At 54.7% G+C, this 20,999-nt stretch overlaps 2 protein-coding genes across 10 annotated transcripts in view; one reads left to right on the top strand and one right to left on the bottom strand.

The window, feature by feature from the left end:
- On the top strand, positions 1-13,432 carry Cpsf1 (cleavage and polyadenylation specific factor 1). 5 transcript variants are annotated; one of them, XM_004837720.4, is made up of 37 exons: positions 1-324; positions 5,504-5,531; positions 5,614-5,747; positions 5,873-5,953; positions 6,038-6,189; positions 6,271-6,417; positions 6,558-6,697; positions 6,774-6,884; positions 6,956-7,049; positions 7,204-7,291; positions 7,368-7,490; positions 7,588-7,639; positions 7,718-7,812; positions 7,904-7,978; positions 8,045-8,125; positions 8,211-8,300; positions 8,444-8,554; positions 8,624-8,765; positions 8,854-9,032; positions 9,109-9,245; positions 9,315-9,489; positions 9,560-9,766; positions 9,844-9,933; positions 10,015-10,158; positions 10,239-10,391; positions 11,141-11,257; positions 11,339-11,429; positions 11,501-11,585; positions 11,673-11,814; positions 11,888-12,040; positions 12,115-12,291; positions 12,362-12,428; positions 12,516-12,563; positions 12,640-12,795; positions 12,868-12,997; positions 13,084-13,222; positions 13,305-13,432. In XM_004837720.4, the coding sequence occupies exons 1-37, from the start codon at positions 181-183 to the stop codon at positions 13,350-13,352; spliced, it is 4,326 nt and encodes a 1,441-aa protein (XP_004837777.1). In that variant the 5' UTR covers positions 1-180; the 3' UTR covers positions 13,353-13,432. The 5 variants fall into 5 exon arrangements, with proteins under 5 accessions (XP_004837777.1, XP_004837779.1, XP_004837778.1 ...); XM_004837722.4 differs by having other exon boundaries at positions 13,084-13,184; XM_004837721.4 differs by having other exon boundaries at positions 8,211-8,285.
- Adck5 (aarF domain containing kinase 5) overlaps positions 13,419-20,999 on the bottom strand; it is a 15,947-nt gene continuing 8,366 nt past the window's right edge. The window contains exons 1-14 of one of the 5 annotated variants that reach the window (XM_087186377.1): positions 20,756-20,908; positions 20,515-20,664; positions 15,758-15,833; positions 15,452-15,652; positions 15,242-15,382; positions 15,050-15,163; positions 14,835-14,966; positions 14,682-14,765; positions 14,531-14,612; positions 14,387-14,465; positions 14,206-14,297; positions 13,866-14,133; positions 13,685-13,801; positions 13,419-13,602 (exon numbers count right to left, since the gene is read on the bottom strand). In XM_087186377.1, coding sequence (XP_087042503.1) covers positions 13,497-13,602; positions 13,685-13,801; positions 13,866-14,133; positions 14,206-14,297; positions 14,387-14,465; positions 14,531-14,612; positions 14,682-14,765; positions 14,835-14,966; positions 15,050-15,163; positions 15,242-15,382; positions 15,452-15,652; positions 15,758-15,833; positions 20,515-20,579 — 1,557 coding nt within the window. In that variant the 5' untranslated portion in view covers positions 20,580-20,664; positions 20,756-20,908 and the 3' untranslated portion in view covers positions 13,419-13,496. Of the gene's footprint in view, positions 13,603-13,684; positions 13,802-13,865; positions 14,134-14,205; positions 14,298-14,386; positions 14,466-14,530; positions 14,613-14,681; positions 14,766-14,834; positions 14,967-15,049; positions 15,164-15,241; positions 15,383-15,451; positions 15,653-15,757; positions 15,834-20,514; positions 20,665-20,755; positions 20,909-20,999 lie in introns of those variants that run through there. The other 4 variants (XM_087186387.1, XM_004837717.3, XM_087186369.1 and 1 more) reach the window with 4 other exon arrangements.

The raw sequence follows: 20,999 nt of genomic DNA on the forward strand, positions 1-20,999 counted from the left end.
GCCGGGCAGAGTCCTCCAACGTCCGGGTCCTCTGAGTTGCTTGTTTCCCGCCGGGCGGACTGAGCAGGTGTGGGAGCCTGGATTCTTAGAGCTTGGCTTCCGTGTAGCTGGGCAAAATCACCACGATCAAGGTTCCCCTAGTGGAGGCACTGGGCGGGCCGCGGCGGCGGTGACGGCGCCATGTACGCCGTGTACAAGCAGGCGCACCCGCCAACCGGCCTCGAGTTCGCGATGTACTGCAACTTCTTCAACAACAGCGAGCGCAATCTCGTGGTAGCCGGGACCTCGCAGCTCTACGTGTACCGCCTGAACCGCGACGCCGAGGTAGGCTGGGTGAGGTAGAGCAGGAATTTGTTGAGGGAAGAGCATTCCTACCTAAAGGGGCAAGGGGTTGGGCGTAGAGGGGGACAGACTACTAGCAAGAGATATAGTAAAAGGGGACAAACTCATCAATGGGATGGGAGGAAACTTGGGTGCTTTGACTACCAGAGAGAATGGAGTTGGTCCAGAAAGACTTCTTCTTGCAAGAGGCAGCTTATTAGGTTCTTCAGAGAGGAGTAACACTTAGGCTGGTCAGGGATGGGGAAGGCAAGAGAGGTGTTCCAAGCAGGGGAGGAAACAGCCTGTGCACAGCCCAGAGCACTTGCAGGTGGTGTGTGCAGTGTGTGGGCTGGAGGGACCTGCGGCCACGACTGTGCCCTCCAAAGCAGAGAGAAGCCACCAAAAGGGTTTTGAATAGGGGCTGACACCAATAGAGAACCAAGCTGAGGGAGGCGGCCTGTCCACAGTACCCATGTAGCACGTGTATTTGTGGATGAAATGTGCCTAGCTTTGCTGATAATCCATCCCAAAACAAGCAAAACAGAAAAGAATAGAATATTTTAGTGAGAGCTTTGTATTTGGATATGTCATTAAAAAGACTTGGCTTAAGTTTTGGGGATAAAAGTTAGGAAGAACTGGGCATGTAGCACAGTGTTAGAGTGCTTGCCTAGCATTTGTGAAGCCCTGGGTTCAGTCCTTAGCATCCACACCTCCTCCATCCCCACTAGAAAAGCTTTGAAGTCAGTCCTTAGCTTTAATATCAAGAACTAAATGAGACATTTGTGTTGTTGATTTTGGGGTTTTTTTCTCCAGTAGTGGGGATTGAATGCAGGGCCTTTGCACTGAGATACTTCCCCAGCTCTTTTTATTATATTTTATTTTGAGACAGGGTCTCACTAAGTGGCCAAATTGCCCAGGCTGGATCTGAACTTGCAGTCTTCCTGCTTTACCTTCCCAGAGTGATGGAATGACAGCCGTGTGCCACCATGTCCAGCTGAAGAATTCCTGCAAGTGAACTTGTGAAACTCAAAATACATAGCATCACATCAAAGGAGAGCATCTTTGGCTATGTTTTGAAACTGATTTTCCCATTTTTGAAAGATCTGATTTTGTTTGTTTCTTTTGAGACAGGGTCTTGCTATGTAATTCAGGCTGGCCTTGAACTCACTGTGTAGCCCAGACTGGCCTCAAACTCATGGCAGTCCTCCTGCCTCAGCTTCTTGAGTGTTGGGATTACAGGCATGTGCCACGCCTGGCCCAAATTTTTAACTGTAGTAAAAGTTTTTCTTCCCTGTTGCCAGTAGAATTTTACAAATTGAAACTGTTATTAAATCATCATTCCTTTTTCTTTTTTCCCAGTAGTGGGGACTGATGCATGCTGGACAAGTGCTTTATGACTGATACAGAGTCTTCCTAAATTGCCAGGCTGCCCTTGAACTTTCAGTCCTCCCACCTCTACCTCCTGAGTGGCAAGGGTAACAGTTGTGCACTACTGTCATACACTGTTACATTTTTTTTTTTTTGGTACCAGGGATCGAACTCAGGTCCTTCCACTTTCGAGGCAGGAGACGGAACCACTGAGCTAAATCCCTGGCCCTACTGTTACATTTTTAACAAATGGATTCACAGTCCACTGGAATTCATTTGTCTTTCAGCAGATATTTATTAAGTCTCTATTAAGTCAGCTGGTGAGATGTTAATACACACTACAGTCAGAGATACTTGCCCTGTGGAGCTTGAACTCTGGACAACAGGCCATGCATAGCCAGTAAAATGTGTGTGAGAGATGAATGGTGTTGTGAAAACGGTTGGGCAGGATGGGAGTGAGGAGACAGGCTGTGGTGTTAAATGTTGCCTCTTTGGGAAGGTGAGATTTTTAAAAAGGAGGACGTAATGGAGAAGCCTATGCAAGTCAGGCAGAGAGGTTCTAGGTGGAGCAGTTCCAGCAGAGGTCATGTGGCAGGAGGGAGAGGGAAGAAGGGAGGAGAGAGGAGGGGAGAGCAGGTGGGAGAGGAGACAGGGTGGGAGTGGGGTTCCAGTGTGCCATGCACAACTTGGAATTTTGGCAGAGAAGTCATTGGACCTAACATGTTTTCTGAGAGTCACTCCGGCTGCCATGTGGTTTTTTTTTTTTTTTTTTTTTGGTACCAGGGATCGAACTTGGGTCCTTGCACTTGTGAGGCAGGTGACAGAACCACTGAGCTAGATCCCTGCCCCTGGGTGCCATGTTGAAGAGAGTCCATAGGGGGCAAGGAGACCAGTTAGGTGGCTGTAGCCCTTAGGTGAGAGGCAGTGGTGTCTTGGACAGTATGATGGCCATGGAGGTGATGGGAATGGACAGGGGTGAGGTGTGAAAGAAAACACCTGAAGGTGACATCAAGGTTTTGCCAGGGCCTGTGCACAGCAGGTCTGAGCTTAAGTCTGAGCCCTTGAAGGGGTGTTGTTGCTATTCTATGGGGTGGAGAAGACTGTGGGTGGAATGGGACTAAGGATTTCACTTCCGGACATTGTATTAGCTTTTGTCTGCTGCATAACAAATTACCTCAAAACTTTAGAAGCTCAACTTACTACTGCTCAAGTTTGTAATTGGAAGTGGCTTAGCTAGGTGCTCTGCTTCTCCCATGAGGCAGGGCTGTGAGCCTCTGAAGCTTCCACTTGGTGGGAGTCTCTGCTTCCTACACTCTCACTTGGCTGTCAGCAGGAGGCCTCATTCCTCCTTCATACACCTCTCCATGGGCTCACAGTGCAGCAGACAGACGGCCTAGAGTGAGAGAGTACCAGGACTGACCACTGTCACTCCTGCCCTGTTGTACTGGTCATGCTGAGCAACCCTGGTACCGTGTAGGGGCTGTAGAAGCCTGCGTGTAGGGGCAGGGTTATTGAGTCTGTCTCAGGCACCAGCCACCTCTGATTTCCTGTCAGCTGGCATTGTGGAGGGGCAGGAGTAGGGTCTGAGCTCAGGCAAAGTTGAGGTCTTCAGCCTGTGGTTGCTGTCTGCCCTCCAAAGCTGGTGAGGTTCCTCACGAGACGGCCAAGGATAAGGAACCCCGGCATTAAGAGGAGAGCCATTGAAGAGTTGGAGAGGACCTGGCCAGGGAGGTAGGAAGGAAAACTCAGGCAGGGCTCTGGTACTGGGGCCTCTACTGTTCAGCCTGATGTGACAGGGACAGGGTGGTCTGGGGACAGGTGGGGATGCAGCCCAGTTGTAGGAGGGTAGAGAGTTCCATGAAGGAGAATACAGTGAACCCAGACAATTGTCCGAAAGAGATTTGTGCAAAAGGAAGCAAAGAAATAGACCAATAACTAGCATGGAAAGAGCAGTTTTTCCTTCTTTCTTCCCTTCAACCTTTTTTTATCTAAAAAAAGTTTTTATTAGTACATGTTTGGAGTGCATAATGATTAATTCATTGTGGAGACTTGGTACATGTTCATAACACATCTCAATTCGTTTTTCCCCCTTGTCTCTCTTTTTATTAATTCTTTTCTTGGTGGTTGTTGTTGTTTTTGTTTTGTTATTTTGAGACAGGGTCTTGCTATGTAGTATCCTTCTGATTCAGCCTCCTGAGTGCTGGGATTAGTATGTTACTATGCCTAGCTTCTTTCCTTTTTTTTTTTTCCTTTTCCTGCCTCAGCCTCCCAAGTGCTGGAATCATAGGTGTGTGTGTCACCACACCTGGCTAAAGAGCATTTTCTTAAAAATAAGGGAAGGCTAAGACAGGAGGATTACAAATTCAAGTCCAGCATGTGTAATTTAGTGACTTAGTGAGACCCTGTCTCAAGATTAAAATAGGCTATAGCTCAATGCAAAGGTCCTGGGTTCAGTTCCCCAGAACCAGGAAGTAGTCCAGAGATAAGAGAAGTAGCAGCGCAGTGTCTACTCATCAGTCACTGCCCACAGGAGTTAGGGAGGCTTTTACATTTTTTGTTGTTGTTGTTGTTGTTTTGGTACCGGGGATCGAACTTGAACTCGAACTCGGGTCCTTGCACTTGGGAGACAGGCAGCATAACCACTGAGCTAAACCCCTGGCCCCGAGGCTTTTACATTTTTAATGGACATAGAACATTCCAAAGGAGGATCCTTAAGGCACCAGGTATGGCTACAGAGCCACAGCTGTTTGTTCTCTGGCCCTTTACAGGTCAGTGCACCGTGCACCAGATAGTGAAGCAAGAGAGGGCCAGGGGTGGAGATAATGAAGGGAGGGCTCAGCCTAGTTATAGTTGCTGTGTGGACAAGCTGCCCAGGACAGCCAGCCACAGGCAGTCATAGTCACACATACCTGTGTCTTGGGTTGGGATAGCACACAGCAGAAAAGGGCCAGGTGTGTCCGTGCCTCCTCCCTCCCACTCTGCCCCCACGTGGCCTTCCTGGCAGAGTGGTGGCCTCAGGGTAGCCAAGCCACTTTCAGTAGTTCATGCTATAGGAGACCAAGACAGAAGTGACCAGTCATTGCCAGGACCAGACCAGGAGGGCACAGGGTACTTCAGAGCAGCTCTCCTTTGCAGCTGTCTTGAATGTATCCCTGGGGATTTAGCACATGTGTAGCTCTATGGGAGTGAAGAGGATCCTGACCCAAGGACACCTGATCTTGAGAAGAGCTTAGAGCTTCCTTTGTTTACCTCTTTTTTTTTTGGTACTGGGGATCGAACTCGGGTCCTTGGGCTTGCAGGGCAGGCGGCGGAACCACTGAGCTAAATCCCTGGCCCCTTGTTTCCCTCTTTGAGACTGGTTCTCGCTATGTAGTCTGGGACCTCCTGGGCTCAAGTGATTCTTCCACTTTGGCCTCCCAAGTGCTGGAACCATAGCCCCTACCATGTACTGGCTCTTCAGGGCCTCCTGACAGTCTTGCCTGTTGTAGCTGTGGCCGAAGTATGTTTTGCGCTGCCTGTGTTGGGCCTGGGTGAGGGCCAGTATTGTCTGTATGTCCAAAGTTAGCCAGGCTTGGGGGCAGAGGTATGGGATGTGGTATGGGATGGCCTTCTTGGGAAGCTGAGGCAGGGGCTTCCTGGGGAGCCCATGGGCAGGCTGCGAGCATTGGTGTGTGAGGGTGTGTACAGCTTTGTCCATGCACCTGGCTTGCACATGGCCCACTGAGGAGACCATTTAGGCAGAGCTTCCTGGTGGCAGGGGCCAAAGGCTTCCAGATGAGTGGCAACTCTCTTTCCCCTCTTCTCCCCCTGGCAGGGTCTGACCAAGAATGACAAGACCACAGGTGAGTGTGGAGGTTTGCCCTGTCCCTGCCTGGGGGTGTGCAGTGATCAGGGCGCAGGTGTTCAGACCCTGGCCCTCCCCAGAGGGGAAGTCCCATCGGGAGAAGCTGGAGCTGGTGGCCTCCTTCTCTTTCTTCGGCAATGTCATGTCCATGGCCAGTGTGCAGCTGGCGGGTGCCAAGCGGGATGCCCTGCTCCTCAGCTTCAAGGATGCGAAGGTGAGCAGGGGTGTGGTGGGGAGGTCCTGGGCACTGGAGGGCTTGTGGGGGAAGTGCTGTGAGGGGCTGCTGGTGCCTGCAGGGCTGGTGGTGTGTGGGCCACAGCTCTGACCTCCTGTCCCCAGCTGTCAGTGGTGGAATATGACCCGGGCACCCATGACCTGAAGACCCTGTCCTTGCACTACTTTGAAGAGCCTGAGCTACGGGTAGGCTTAGCCCTGACCCCCTCCCTGCCCTGGTGCTCTCCTGGGTCCTGCTCTGCAGCCAGGCTGACACTTTTCTGTCCCCAGGATGGGTTCGTGCAGAACGTACACACACCTCGAGTGCGAGTGGACCCGGATGGGCGCTGTGCAGCCATGCTCATCTACGGCACACGGCTGGTGGTGCTGCCCTTCCGGAGGGAGAGCCTGGCTGAGGAGCATGAAGGGCTTGTGGGTGAGGGGTGAGTGCCAGCAGTGTGACTACGGCACCTAGTTCCCCTCTGCCCCATCCTCACACCTCCTCTGATCCCTCTGGCCCCCAGGCAGAGGTCCAGCTTCCTACCCAGTTACATCATTGATGTGCGGGCCCTGGATGAGAAGCTGCTCAACATTGTCGACCTGCAGTTCCTGCACGGCTACTACGAGCCCACCCTGCTCATCTTGTTCGAGCCCAACCAGACCTGGCCCGGGTGAGCCTTGGAGGCCCCTGAGCTGTGCACTCCTGGCTGCCTCTGCCTTGAGCAGGCCAGAGGGAGGGGGTGCAGTGTGTGGCTCCCTCAGAGGGAGGGTCTGGGGCCACTGGTTCTGGCTGACCTACCTCCTGCTCCAGGCGGGTGGCTGTGAGGCAGGACACATGCTCTATTGTGGCCATCTCGCTGAACATCACACAGAAGGTCCATCCTGTCATCTGGTCCCTCACTAGCCTGCCTTTCGACTGTACCCAGGCACTGGCTGTGCCCAAGCCCATAGGTGAGGCCCGAGCGGAGCTGAGTGGTTATGGGCTGGGGCCACTAAGCCTGCTTTACCAGCCTGTGTCCGCCTCCAGGTGGGGTAGTGATCTTCGCAGTCAACTCACTGCTGTACCTGAACCAGAGCGTCCCCCCATACGGCGTGGCGCTCAACAGCCTCACCACGGGCACCACCGCTTTCCCCTTGCGTGAGTGCAGTGGCTGGGGGAGGGGAGGGGGGAGGGCGGGCCTCCAGGTGGCCTGACTGTCCTTCCCACAGGCACCCAGGAGGGCGTGCGGATTACTCTGGATTGTGCACAGGCTGCCTTCATCTCCTATGACAAGATGGTCATCTCCCTCAAGGGTGGCGAGATGTGAGCTCTAGCCCATCAGTCCAGTCCACCCTGGGGCCCTACATGCCCTCCCTGGCCCTTCAGTGCTCCCTATCCTGACTCCTCACCACGCCCCTGGTCCCCTTCTTCACTCAGTACGCACTGCATCCCCCACTGATCACCTCCCCTCCCCCAGCTATGTGTTGACTCTCATCACTGATGGCATGCGTAGTGTCCGTGCGTTCCACTTTGACAAGGCTGCTGCCAGTGTCCTCACCACCAGTGTGAGTAGGGATGACGGGGAGGGGCTTGCCCTGGAACCAGGCATGGCCCTGCCTTCACTCACATGTCCTCCCTCAGATGGTCACCATGGAGCCTGGGTACTTGTTCCTGGGCTCTCGCTTGGGCAACTCCCTCCTCCTCAAGTACACGGAGAAGTTGCAGGAACCCCCGGCCAGCACTGTCCGTGAGGCTGCTGACAAGGTGAGTGTCCACTGGGTGGAGCCCTCGGCCTATCCCGTCACTGCCTTTGTGTGGGGCAGCCTCCTGGGGCTGCTTACTTTTCTCTCCGGCCTTATAGGAAGAGCCTCCCTCCAAGAAGAAGCGGGTGGACTCCGCAGCAGGCTGGGCAGGTGAGTCGCTGGGCTGGGCAGGTGAAGAGCTGGAGTGCCCAGGGCCAGGCTCAGGGGGCTTTGTGTGCCATGCCGCAGGGAACAAGACAGTGCCACAGGACGAGGTGGATGAGATTGAGGTATATGGCAGCGAGGCTCAGTCAGGCACACAGCTGGCCACCTACTCCTTTGAGGTTTGTGCAAAATGTGCTTTTGATGTGAGGTGGTAGATAGCAGTGGGTGCCCGGCCCCACTGTCCCCCCCTGACAACTGCTGTGCCTACAGGTGTGTGACAGCATGCTCAATATTGGACCCTGTGCCAACGCTGCTGTGGGTGAACCTGCCTTCCTCTCTGAAGAGGTGCCTGAGGGGCCTTGGGCCTGGGTGGGGGGCTGGTGGGGACAGCATCCTCACCTCATCCTGTAGTTTCAGAACAGCCCTGAGCCAGACCTGGAGATTGTGGTTTGCTCTGGTTATGGAAAGAACGGGGCCCTGTCAGTGCTGCAGGTGTGTGGAGGAGGGAGGGAGAGAGGGGTGGACTCCAGGGGACCTGAATGGGCTGACTCCCCATCCTACCCCATCTTCATTCCAGAAGAGTATCCGTCCCCAGGTGGTGACAACCTTTGAACTTCCTGGCTGCTATGACATGTGGACAGTCATCGCTCCTGTGCGTAAGGAGGAGGTAGTCAAGAGTGAACTGAGGAGGCTGGGATACTGTAGGCCATTGTTGTGGTGGCCTGGGGACAGCCTGGTCCAGGTGGTCATAGCCACATGGTTGCATCACCTGATCATGGCTTCCACCCTACCCATCTTTGGCCCTCACAGGAGGAGACACCCAAGGCAGAGGGCTCAGAGCAGGAACCTAGTGCCCCTGAAGCACAGGATGATGGGCGAAGACACGGGTTTCTCATTCTGAGCCGGGAAGACTCTACCATGGTAGGACTGAGCCTGGGCCTGGGGCTTGGGGTCCCCAGAGAGGACAAAGCTCACTGCTGCCATCTGTAGATCCTACAGACGGGCCAGGAGATCATGGAGCTGGATACCAGTGGCTTTGCCACCCAGGGCCCCACGGTCTTCGCCGGAAACATTGGGGACAATCGCTACATTGTCCAAGTGTCACCACTGGGCATCCGTCTGCTGGAAGGAGGTGGGTGGGCCCTTGGGGACACATCCTGGAGTGTACATTCTACGGGGTGCGGGTGGATGTGGATTGACTGACCACCCTGTGCCCACAGTGAATCAGCTGCACTTCATCCCTGTGGACCTGGGTGCCCCGATCGTGCAGTGTGCAGTGGCTGATCCCTATGTGGTCATCATGAGTGCCGAGGGCCATGTTACCATGTTCCTACTGAAGAACGATTCCTATGGTGGCCGCCACCACCGCCTGGCACTGCACAAGCCCCCACTGCACCATGTAGGTTGCCTACCCCATGCCTACTGTACCCCCACTCACTTGTTCCTGCTGTGGCTGAGCCCTGTTCTCCCTGCAGCAGTCCAAGGTGATCACGCTGTGCCTGTACCGTGATGTCAGTGGCATGTTCACCACAGAGAGCCGCCTGGGTGGTGCCCGCGATGAGCTGGGGGGCCGCAGCAGCTTGGAGGCCGAGGGCCTGGGCTCAGAGACCAGGTGCGTGGGGGCCAGAGAGTAGGGGCCTTGGTCCCGAGGGCAAGCTGTGATGTGTCTCTTGGCCCCCAGCCCCACAGTGGACGATGAGGAGGAGATGCTGTATGGGGACTCCAGCTCCCTCTTCAGCCCTAGCAAGGAGGAGGCCCGGAGGAGTAGCCAGCCCCCTGCTGACCGAGAGCCCACACCCTTCCGGGCAGAGCCCACCCACTGGTGCCTGCTGGTGCGGGAGAATGGCACCATGGAGGTGGGTGTGCCTGCACAGCACCCCAGCCCCTCCAGCACAGCTGCCTGTCACTAACCTCCATCCTCTACAGATCTACCAACTCCCAGACTGGCGGCTGGTGTTCCTGGTGAAGAACTTCCCTGTGGGGCAGCGAGTCCTGGTGGACAGCTCCTCCGGACAGCCCACCACGCAGGGTGAGGCCCGCAAGGAGGAAGCCACACGCCAGGGCGAGCTGCCGCTGGTCAAGGAGGTGTTGCTGGTTGCGCTGGGGAGTCGCCAGAGCAGGCCCTACCTGCTGGTGAGTGCTCTGTGGGCTGCCTGCCCTTGAAAGCCCTGCCTGCATTCATGGCCCTGTCCCTGTCTCTGGTCCCCCAGGTGCACGTGGACCAGGAGCTGCTCATCTATGAGGCTTTCCCTCACGACTCCCAGCTTGGCCAGGGCAACCTCAAAGTCCGCTTCAAGAAGGTACCAGGCTCTGCTAAGGCATGAAGGGGAGCATGGGGGTCCAGGCTCATAGAGCCTGGTATTCACTATGACCTTTGCTAGGTCCCCCACAACATCAACTTCCGTGAGAAGAAGCCAAAGCCATCCAAGAAGAAGGCAGAAGGTGGCAGCACTGAGGAGGGGTCTGGGGTCCGGGGCCGTGTAGCACGTTTCCGCTACTTTGAGGACATTTATGGCTATTCAGGGGTAGGTCGGTGCTGTGTGGGAATCTGGAGGTCAAGGTGGTTGGGACCCTAGTCACAGTGACCCGTGGTGCCTGCCCCTAGGTGTTCATCTGTGGCCCCTCACCCCACTGGCTCCTGGTGACTGGCCGAGGGGCCCTGCGGCTGCACCCCATGGGCATTGATGGCCCCATTGACTCCTTCGCCCCATTCCACAATGTCAACTGCCCCCGGGGCTTCCTGTACTTCAACCGACAGGTAGGAAGGCTCAGACTGTTTGCCTTTCAGTGCCACTAAGGCCATGCTGGGCCAGACCAGGTACCGGGAATGGAGGCCCTTGACATCTGGGGCAGGAGGGACCCTCAGCCATCTCCAGAGAGCCTGGGATGGGTGTCTGGAGGAGGGTGGGATCTGGCCTTCATAGCGAGAATGTCCGGAGGCTGGGACAGTTGGGAGTAGAGGCAGAGATGAGGTCACCCGGTGTACACATGGAAAGCCCTACTCCAAAGCCAAGCTGAGCTGGCTTTAGCTCCCTTTCTGCCTGTAGTTGCTGCATTGACGTTTGAGACAAGCACATGCCTTTTCTGAACCTCTCGCCCATGCCACCCAGTTAGCAGCAGGGACTCCCTGGGTCACTCAGGGACTCTCACTGACAAGGCAAATGCCTCCCAGAGGCCCTGGTAGGGGCAGTATCTACATTTTCTTGTAGCCCTTGGCGCGGAGACTTTCCTGCCTATTTTTCTAGTCTGTGGGGCCTCCTTTCCCAGCAGTATCCAGTGTCCTCTGGGCCAAAGTCTTCCCATACCATGCTAGTGTTCCCCAGCCTGAGGTGAGCCTAGGAGAATAGATGGGAGCTTGTGAATGGGAAGAGAGGGACCTGGCCACCCTCCAGGCCCTCACTGGGCACAGTGGCCCCTGGCCTGCCCCTGCTCTGGCAGAGCCAAGGTGGCCTGCATCTGCCCACCATGCCCTTGGCTGTCCCAGGCCTCATTGACCCTCACTCTTAGGGTGAGCTGAGGATCAGTGTCCTGCCTGCTTATTTGTCCTATGATGCCCCATGGCCTGTCAGGAAGATCCCTCTGCGCTGCACGGCCCACTATGTGGCTTACCACGTGGAGTCCAAGGTCTGTTTCCCAGCCCACCCCACACACCTTTCTCACTCTCTTCCTGGCCTGGCCTTGTGTGTGACATCCCTAACCCCTTAGGTGTATGCTGTGGCCACCAGCACCAGCACACCATGCACCCGCATTCCACGCATGACAGGGGAAGAAAAGGAGTTTGAGGCCATTGAGAGAGGTGCGTGGTGCAGGGGATGGGTGGGCTGTGTTCAGGGCTAGCTCTGACCACCACCTCCCCCATCCCTCCAGATGACAGGTACATCCACCCACAGCAGGAGGCCTTTTCTATCCAGCTCATCTCCCCAGTTAGCTGGGAGGCCATTCCCAATGCCAGGTAAGACTGGGCCTGAGTGGGGGCTGTGGCTTGCTTGCCAGGGTATGCTTGCTGGGATGTCCTCTAAGGAGGCCTGACCTTGTGCAGGATTGAGCTGGAGGAGTGGGAACACGTCACATGCATGAAGACAGTGTCTCTGCGCAGTGAGGAGACTGTGTCAGGCCTAAAGGGCTATGTGGCTGCTGGGACCTGCCTCATGCAGGGGGAGGAGGTCACGTGCCGAGGACGGGTAAGGGACTGGTGGGTAGGAGCAGGCAGCACCTGGCAGCCCTTCTGCCATCTCTACGTGTCCCTTCGCCTAGATCCTGATCATGGATGTGATCGAGGTGGTGCCCGAGCCTGGCCAGCCCCTAACCAAGAACAAGTTCAAGGTCCTGTATGAGAAAGAGCAGAAGGGGCCTGTGACAGCCCTGTGCCACTGCAATGGCCACCTGGTATCAGCCATCGGCCAGAAGGTCTGTTACCCATGCCCACCCCACCCACCCTTGCGTGTACCATCTGCCTTTGCTCACCCCCACCCTCCCCACAGATCTTCCTGTGGAGCCTCCGGGCCAGTGAGCTGACAGGCATGGCCTTCATCGATACACAGCTATATATCCACCAGATGATCAGTGTCAAAAACTTTATCCTGGCTGCAGATGTCATGAAGAGCATCTCACTGCTACGCTACCAGGAGGAGAGCAAGACACTGAGCCTGGTGTCCCGGGTACTCTGCATGGCTTAGTGGGGGTGGGCACCAGCCCAAGGTCCAGCCTGACCTCTCCTCCCTTCCCCAGGATGCCAAGCCCCTGGAGGTGTATAGTGTGGACTTCATGGTGGACAATGCCCAGCTTGGCTTTCTGGGTAAGCATGCAGGGGCCTCCTGGGTGAGTGCTGTTGGGGCTGTGATTCGGAGCATCACTGGGGCTGACTCTGGGCCTCTGTCCTCAGTGTCTGACCGAGACCGAAACCTTATGGTGTACATGTACCTGCCTGAAGGTGAGTGCCCCACCCCCACCTCCATCGCTGGGCACTGGGTCCTGGGTTGACAGTGACCTGAGTCCCTCTGGCTTAGCCAAGGAGAGTTTTGGAGGCATGCGCCTGCTGCGCCGGGCAGACTTCCATGTGGGAGCCCATGTGAACACCTTCTGGAGGACTCCGTGCCGGGGGGCTTCTGAGGGACCCAGCAAGAAATCAGTTGTGTGGGAGAATAAGCACATCACATGGTTTGGTGAGTGCCGGGGAAGGTGTCCCCAAGGTGGGGGTGGCAGCACGGCTCACACTGTGCCCTCTGATCCTCCAGCCACACTGGATGGTGGCATTGGGCTCCTGCTACCCATGCAGGAGAAGACCTACCGGCGCTTGCTGATGCTGCAGAATGCATTGACCACCATGCTACCCCACCATGCCGGCCTCAACCCCCGTGCCTTCCGGTGAGCACCTGCCATTGCTTGCCTCCCCAGCTCCATTCCCCCTGCTAGGTCTGCCCTGACCCCCACCAAATGCCCCCCTTCCCCAGGATGTTGCATGTAGACCGGCGCATTCTGCAGAACGCTGTGCGTAATGTCCTCGATGGGGAGCTGCTTAACCGGTACCTGTACCTCAGCACCATGGAACGTGGTGAGCTGGCTAAGAAGATTGGCACGACGCCGGACATTGTGAGCACCCTGGTGCCTGCCTGTTCACCTCAGCCTGTTCCCACCCTACTCAGGTCTTGCCCTGACCTCCTTCGTTCCACAGATCCTGGATGACTTGCTGGAGACAGACCGAGTCACTGCCCACTTCTAGCCCTGATGCTGCTCACCCATATACACCACCTCTTGCCCTTTTTTGTACAAAATACAAGGAGAACAATTTCTTTGAGAAAAGTGTGTGGTCATTTTGTTGTCAGAGCCCCAGGGTATGGGGTGTCCATACTGCTAGCCCTGGGGCCTACGTCTCCAGGTACTGGTAGAGCTCTTCAGTCCAGGTTAGAAAGCCCAGGTGGACAAGAACACGAACCAGGAAGGCGGTGAGTCGCATGGTCAGGGTCTCAAGCCTGGGTGGCAGGACCAAGGGGTCATGGGCTATGGGGAGCAGGCTCTGACCACCCACCGAACCAGTCCTATGTGCCTACTCACCTGAGGGCCACCTCAAACTTGAATGTCTCCCAGATGACCCTGACATGGCGGAGGAGGCTGCTGCCATAGATGCCCTGGTACATTGCACTTGCCAGGCGGCTCCAGCCCCGAACAGCGCTGTATCAGACGTGTATAAGCCACTGACCTGACCTGACCCCAGGCTACCCTTCAGGTTACCAACCTCTTGGCCATGAGGAAGTAGCGGTCCACAGGGGTGCCAAGGGCCACGTTGATGGCGCGCACGGTGTTGATATTGCGCAGTACAAGCAGCATGGGCCGTGGCATTGCCTTGAGCACCTGCATGACACTCTCAAAGTGGTCTCGGGCCATGTTCTGCATGTAGGCTGCCTCCTCGTGGCTCAGGAGGTGGGAGCTCCACAGCCGCTGTAGGTGCACAGGCCGCTGCATGAGCACCTCGGAGAACAGCATGTAGTCTGGAGAGGTACAGTCTGAGCAGGCTCTGCATCCAGTCCTGCAGCGGGCCCCACCTGCCCACCCTGGCAGCCAGCAACCACCCTCACCTTGTACACCAAGTGCAGCTGAGTGTGCCTTCATTGCTGCATCGTCCCTCAGAATGATGGCTCGCCACAGCTGGCACAGGGATTCCCGGTCCCTGTGGGAGCCTGGCAGTGAGCCTACATCCCAGTGCAGGGAGATGGGCCCAGGAAGAGCTTTGCCCGGCCCCCACCTACCCCCACTTACTTCTGATGCAGGAACTGGTAGAGCCCGTGGTCCAACAGCACCAGCTCCGCCTTCCCATCTGGACCCCTCCTCACCAAAACTAGGGACACAGCACATCAGCTCACGCCACCCCCACCAAGACCCTACTATGGGGTGATTTCCTACCATTGCCAGGGTGGGGATCAGAGTGGATGAAGCCCGTATAGAAGATCTGCTCAGCAAAAGCCTGGATCACCTTTTCTGCTACCTGGGGGAAGGACGGGACATGCAGTAGGCACAGGCAGCACCACTACCCTACCCTGCATACAGCACTCACATCCTGCACTGCCAGCCCCTGGCTCCTGATGGCCTCCACATCATTGATCTTGCATCCATCACAGAAGTCAGCTGTCAGCACACGCTGGGAGAGAGTGAGAGGCTGAGCTCAGTAGACGTGTTGCCCACCCTCCAAAGGAGCCACCCAGCTTACCTTGCTGGACTTGTCCCAGTGCACTTGGGGGACCACAATGTAGTGGAAGTGCTTCAGCTCCTCCGCACAGCGCTCTGCATTGTGGCCCTCATTCTCAAAGTCCAGCTCCTGGGCCAGGGTCCCCTTCAGATCCTGCAGCCAGACAGCCAAGGTCCAGGCCCAGTTCCTACCCACCACCTACAGGACGTGGCTCCCGCCTGCTGGGGCGATGCTACCTGCAGGACCCAGCTAAAGCCAAAGCTGGGGTGCATGAGCTCCACGAGCCGCAGCAGGAGCTCCAGTGTGTGTATATCTGCCTCAAAGCGGTCCTGCAGGTCAATGTACTGCACCTGGGAGGGATAGGCTGTGTGTAGGACCAGGATGGCCACCATGCCAAAAGCCTACCCCTGCACATGCAGCCCAGGTACCTTTACGGCCACAGTGGTGCCATCCTGCAGCTTGGCACGGTGCACCTGTGCCAGGCTCGCAGCAGCCATTGGCTGGTACTCAAACTCCTGGAAGAGCTCCTGGGGCAGTGCTCGGAAGTCTTCAAGGAACAAGTCATCCACCTGGTGGAAACACGTGTTGCAGCAACAGTGGCAGTCCTTGTCCCCTACCTTCCCATGGGTGGAGCTCACCTCCCGGAAGCCACGTGTGAGGGCCCTATCCTCCAATACACGAAGGGTCCTGATGTACTCTGGTGGCAGCAGGTGGTTAAAGGAGCACAGCCCCTGGCCCAGCTTCACATACAGGCCGCCATTGCGGATGGCCCCTGTCACCAGGGCATCAGCTGCCCGCTGGTGACATGCCGACATCACCTCCATGTATCCCGGGCTGTTCTGACCACAAGCATGGAGGGGAGGATGGAGGAGGTGGCCACCTCCTTAGCCCCCCAGCTCCTGCCACCCCCAGTATGTTCCCACATGCCCAGGATGAGGACAGACCTCTTCCACCCCTCGAAGGATGACATTGGTACACCACCAGTAGTCCAGGGAGATGTGCAGGCCGATCCTCAGGGACCTGTGGGCAGAGGCAGCCTCAGCCAGGTCCCAGGAACTGGAGCTCCTGTGCAGTCCCTCATTCCCCAAGGCCCGCTGAGGTCTCTCCTCATCCCTGGCACCCTGCCGTGAGCTCATGGGCACATTTTGGTCCTTCTACTTGGGACTTCTCTGCAAGTCAGCCTCAGCCTGACACCCATAGGCATCCAGGAGAGGAAGGAAGATGTGTCAGAAAGTAAGCCCAGAGGCTGGGGATTTAGCTCAGTGGTTCTACTGCCTGCCTCGAAAGTGCAAGGTCCCAGTTCAATCCCCGGTACCAAAAAAAAAAAAAAGTAAGGCCATACCCTCCCGCTGAGACCTGCGCTCCACAAGCTGGGTCTTCCTGCCCATCCTAGGCAGACACAGAGGGCCAGCAGGAACCTGGCACTGCAAGGCATGCCTGGGTGCCCAGGCATCCCTCCTTCCTAAGCAGTACAGTCCCAGAGGTGAGGGAGGTGGTTGCCTTCATAAGAACCAAGGATGTCCCAAATACAAAGGGAGAAAATGAGAATGATCATTCAGGGAGGGGAGGTATCTGTAGTTTGTGGTCTTTGCTATCTGAGGATAGACATAAGTAGGTTAGGGGATGTGCATTTCAGACACCCTGCTCTGGTCTGTGAGAGACAAGGATATGCAGCCATTCTCCACCCAAAGGCACCAGCTAATCCCAGGGCAGGGCAGGGCAGGAAATGAGAAGGACGGGCCCAGAGCATTCTCTGGGTTCAAACCACTCAAAAAAGCGAGCTGAGCCAGAGGGTAGGGAAAGTTAACAGTAAAATCTAGGGGTGAGTATATTGGGATACTGGAGAGCATTTTCAACTTTGCTGTTTCAATTTTTTCACAATAAAATGTTGGAAATAAAAAAGAGGAGGGACATAAAAGCCTGGTTGAAGGGACTCCTTTGGGTTAACCCTGGAAGTATTTGCAAAATGATACAGGCAGTAGCACACTCGATAACATAAAATCCCTGAGTCCCGAATAGTGTGAATAATTCATAAATGGGAGAAGAGAAACTTCCTTATAGGAAGATGGACAATAAATGTTGATGGAAAGACTGAATTAGAAAAATCATTCTTTGACAGCTATTAATAATTCACGCCAGGTGTGGTGGTACACACCTATAATTGCAGCACCTTGGAGGATGAGGGAAAAGGATTACTTTGAGTTCAAGGCCAGCCTGGGCTATATATTGAGACCCTGTCTCAAAAAAGCAGAATAATGGGCTGGGGATTTAGCTCAGTGGCACCATGCCTGTCTTGCAAGCGCAAGGTCTTGAGTTCGATCCCCAGTACCAAAAAAACAAAAAGCAAAAAAAAAACCTCAAATAATAAATTCACCCAAAAAGTATCTGGCAATATTAAGTGGGTAGGTAGGAGGGGCACAGGACAGACACTAACATCATCTCAAAGTGTCACTCCTGGGCACTTATCAATAACAAGGAGGAAAATGCTAAAATTTAAGACAAAGATCATATGCCTGACTGGACACTGCGAATACAGCATGAGTCACTTCAGCAGTGTTCCCAACAAAAGCACATCACCTGAATCAGACCTCACAAACAAGACAGCCCCAGTGAGAGACGGTCACCAGAAAGATTCCGCATCGGTTAGACAGTAACTGTTTTAGGCTCTGACCTTGTGGTCTCTATGACATTGTGGCAACTCTACTTCTTCGGGGATGACATGGGCACTTCGTATTCTGATAAAGCTTTACTGACACAACAAGCAGCTGCATCCTGGGTGATTGCATTTGGCCCAAGGACCATGGTTCCCCTACCTTGTTGTACAACAGAACTGTAGTACAACTGGTCTGTAGTCTTCAAGACCGCTGTGTGGTAAAGAATTAACTTTACCTGGGCCAGGGATTTAGCTCAGTGGGTTCCGCCGCCTGCCTTGCAAGTGGAAGGTCCTGAGTTCAATCCCCAGTACCAAAAAAACCAACCAAACAAGAATTAACTTTACCCAAAGGGCAAACCTGTGCCCTGGTTCCTGGTGATTGCCTCTAAACATCTGAAATTTCCTAAGTGACATGAGCATCTTTGTTACTCATTGGGCCCTGACAGCTTATGCAACTTGTGACCAAAAAGACCAACATGTGATTCAAGTTTGAGTGTTTGGGGGAACTAACAGCCAATGATTCAATCATCTATGCCCAAGTATGAAAGCCGTAATAGGGCCAGGGGATGGTGATACACACCTGTAATCCTAGTACTCTGGGAGGCTTAGGGAGGAGGATTACAAGTTTGAGCCCAGCCTGAGCAACTTAACAACTTAGCAAGAACCTATTTCAACAAACTAGGAAAAGGGCTGGGGATGTAGCTCACTGCAAAGGGTCTCGGTTCAATCCCCAGTACTGCAAAGATAAGTCAACGAGCAAACAAATAAATGCACTTTCCTGAGTTCTGTGCATCATTCTAGAGAACTGTCAAAGCTGAGGAAGGGGCTGGGATATGGCTTAGTGGTAGAGCACTTGCCTAGCATGTGTGAGGCCCTGGGTTCAATCCTCACTACAGAGAGGCAAAAAAAATATTTTCAGGGCAGGGGATTTAGCTCAGTGGCACTGCACCTGCCTGGTAAGTGCAACATCCTGAGTTCGATTTCTGGTACCAAAAAAAAGAAAAAGAAAAAAGAAAAAAATATTTTCAGCAAGGCACAGGGTGGTGGACACCTAGAATCCTAGCTACTCAGGAGGCTGAGATAGGAGGATTGCCAGTTTGAGGCCAGCCTGGGGAACTTAGGCTCTGTCTCAAAACAAAACAAAAACAAAAACAAAAAACCCCCCATCTTAGCCAAGCATGATGGTGCACACCTGTAGTCCCATCAGTCATTTAATTTTATTTGTTTGTTTGTTTTTGGTACTGGGGGCTCTCAGGACCTTGCACTTGTGAGGCAGGCACTGGAACCACGGAGCTAAATCCCCACCCCATTCATTTAATTTTACAGTACTCTAGGCCCATTCCTCCATCCATTAAGAGAGGTAGAGAATAACAAAAACCCAGGTAATCTGATGTTTTAGGTGAGAGCATACGCCTGTTGGATCTCTAGCTGGACCCTCAGTCACCTTTCCCCTACCCCACCTTTAAGGGTTCATGAATAGACACTACATCTCATGCATGTAATTAAGATCAGAGAGGATTCTGGGGCAGGCATGTGTGTTGAGAGCCCGAGATGACACAGCCCCTGTCAATGATTCCTGCCAGTCATTCCTAGAGACTCAGGGAAGGCACCTGGGCTGAGATTAACATCCTTTAAAATCCCAAAGCCTGATTTATCAGGGGCTGCTGTGTGGTGTGTTCTGTGTTCTGTATGGAGTGCTTTTGCTTTCCTGTCATCCCAGCACCACTTTTCTGTTATGCCATATTTTTGTGGCTCTGACTTGCCCTGAGCACAACTTTCTGTGATCTTTGATAAATGTAGCTGCTTTCCTTTTGCCATGAAGTATGTGCTTGCAATTCCTTGCTTATCATACACAAGAGCCTGGGTTTTACCTGCTGATTAATCACATGGTAATTCCTTCAACACCTTCCACCTCTGCTCTTGTGTACCGACACTTTCCCAGGTCTCTGCTTATAGTGAGTACTCCTGACTGAGTTCCAACCTTGCCCCTTCCCTGTGTCCAGCGGGGATGCTCCCTGGGCCTGTCTATCCTGGCACCCATCATCAGGCTCAGAGGCAAGAACATGCAGACTGTTAAGGAAACTGACAGTCCCTACTAGACGCCAGAAGCAAGTGGTGAAGCCCATTTATTTCCCCGACAAGTGAGCCCAGAAGGCTGAGGTCTCCACATGGGGAGCAGCAGCAGTGTGACAAAGATCCACACAGTGGTTGCCAGGGGCCACCAAGGTCCCTGCACACAGGGTGGTAGTGGTGACAGAACCAGGGAGAGGACTCTAGGTTCTACCCTCACTGACCCTGGGGCTATGGGGTCAGAGGTCTGCAGGACACAGGGGACTCTGCCCAGAACCTGCCAATAAGGGAGACTGGCATGGGGAAGGACTTTCTGACTTCAAGGGTGGAAATCACTGGACATCCAGCCACCTACATGGTCATGGCCACACTGAAGTCAGTTTCAATGAAATGCTGGATAAAGTATCTAAAGATCTGAATCCTATCGCTTCTCGGCCTTTTGGCAAAGATCAAGTGTGAAGATCTGAATCCTAAATCTTCCCTGGGAAGGGGACCCAGTCAGGAGGCAGCAGGTGCTCAGAGCTGGATGAAGGAAGGCAATCTGTCCAGCAGCCCATCCCCATCTCCACCCAGTTCAAAGGGCCTTTGGGGTAACTGGGTTTTTTCCAATGCCGATAACCAGTGCCCAAGAAGCTTGGCTCAGTAGGGCTTGGTGGCTGTGGGGCATCCTGGTCTGATTCTGCACTGAGAGAGGAAGGCAAGTACAAGACTTTGGGTGCTAGGAGAGGGGTAGCCAGTATCTCCATCTAGGACACTAGCTCACCTAAGATGTGGGCTGGGGGGACAGGCAGCTGCTCTCTGTAAAGAGTCAGAGCTTCCCACCCCAAAGGCCAAGGCTGATCTGCCCCAAGTGATGGGGGGACCCTCATCCGCTGGCCCCTTGCCTGCATGCCAGCAGGCAGCAGTGCTTACTGCCCCTCCCAGCAGAACCTCACAGTCCCCCAGGACAAGCAGGGGAGGCTACCCCACCCCTCCTACCTGCCAAACCGGCCGATGCCATCCACCATGAGCCGCATCCTTCTCTTTTCCCGTGCCTCTGCCATGGCATAACGGACTCCGAGGAGCAGGGGCACCCCCACCACTGTGGCAGAGAATGCCCACCTCCACAGCAGCGTTGGTTTTGAGGCCCTATGGGGAGTCACAGTGAGTGCTGGGGTTGCTGCTGGCCCTCACTCCAGGCTGCTGGGCTTACAGGATCTACATGCAGCATCTGACTCACCTAGCCAGGCCGAATCAGCTCCTGTGGCAACCATTTTCCACCCTCGAGGGGCCTCTGCTCAGAGCCTCCTGCCCTCCTTTCTCAGGCTGCTCCCTGCTTTTGTATAGTCCCCACCCACAGCAACTCCACCCCTGCACACCCTGAAAGGTCACCAGTTTGTTTGCTGGAGCAGATGGCTCTATTTACATTCTTCATGATCTGCCTGCATTGGCTCTTGGTAGTGCTGCAGTCAGGAGTATCTGCC

Source organism: Heterocephalus glaber, unplaced genomic scaffold, assembly GCF_053883595.1.
Source record: "Heterocephalus glaber isolate CG9 unplaced genomic scaffold, H.glaber_assembly_v1.0 deba00000281, whole genome shotgun sequence".
NCBI lineage: Eukaryota > Metazoa > Chordata > Mammalia > Rodentia > Bathyergidae > Heterocephalus > Heterocephalus glaber.

Bases quoted from the DNA above. Each gene is read 5' to 3' on its own strand.
- Cpsf1 (XM_004837720.4), top strand. From the start codon at position 181: ATGTACGCCGTGTACAAGCAGGCGCACCCGCCAACCGGCCTCGAGTTC. The intron at 325-5,503 runs GTAGGCTGGGTG...TCCCCCTGGCAG, and splicing joins GCCTGAACCGCGACGCCGAG to GGTCTGACCAAGAATGACAA. The intron at 11,258-11,338 runs GTCTGTTTCCCA...CTAACCCCTTAG, and splicing joins CTTACCACGTGGAGTCCAAG to GTGTATGCTGTGGCCACCAG.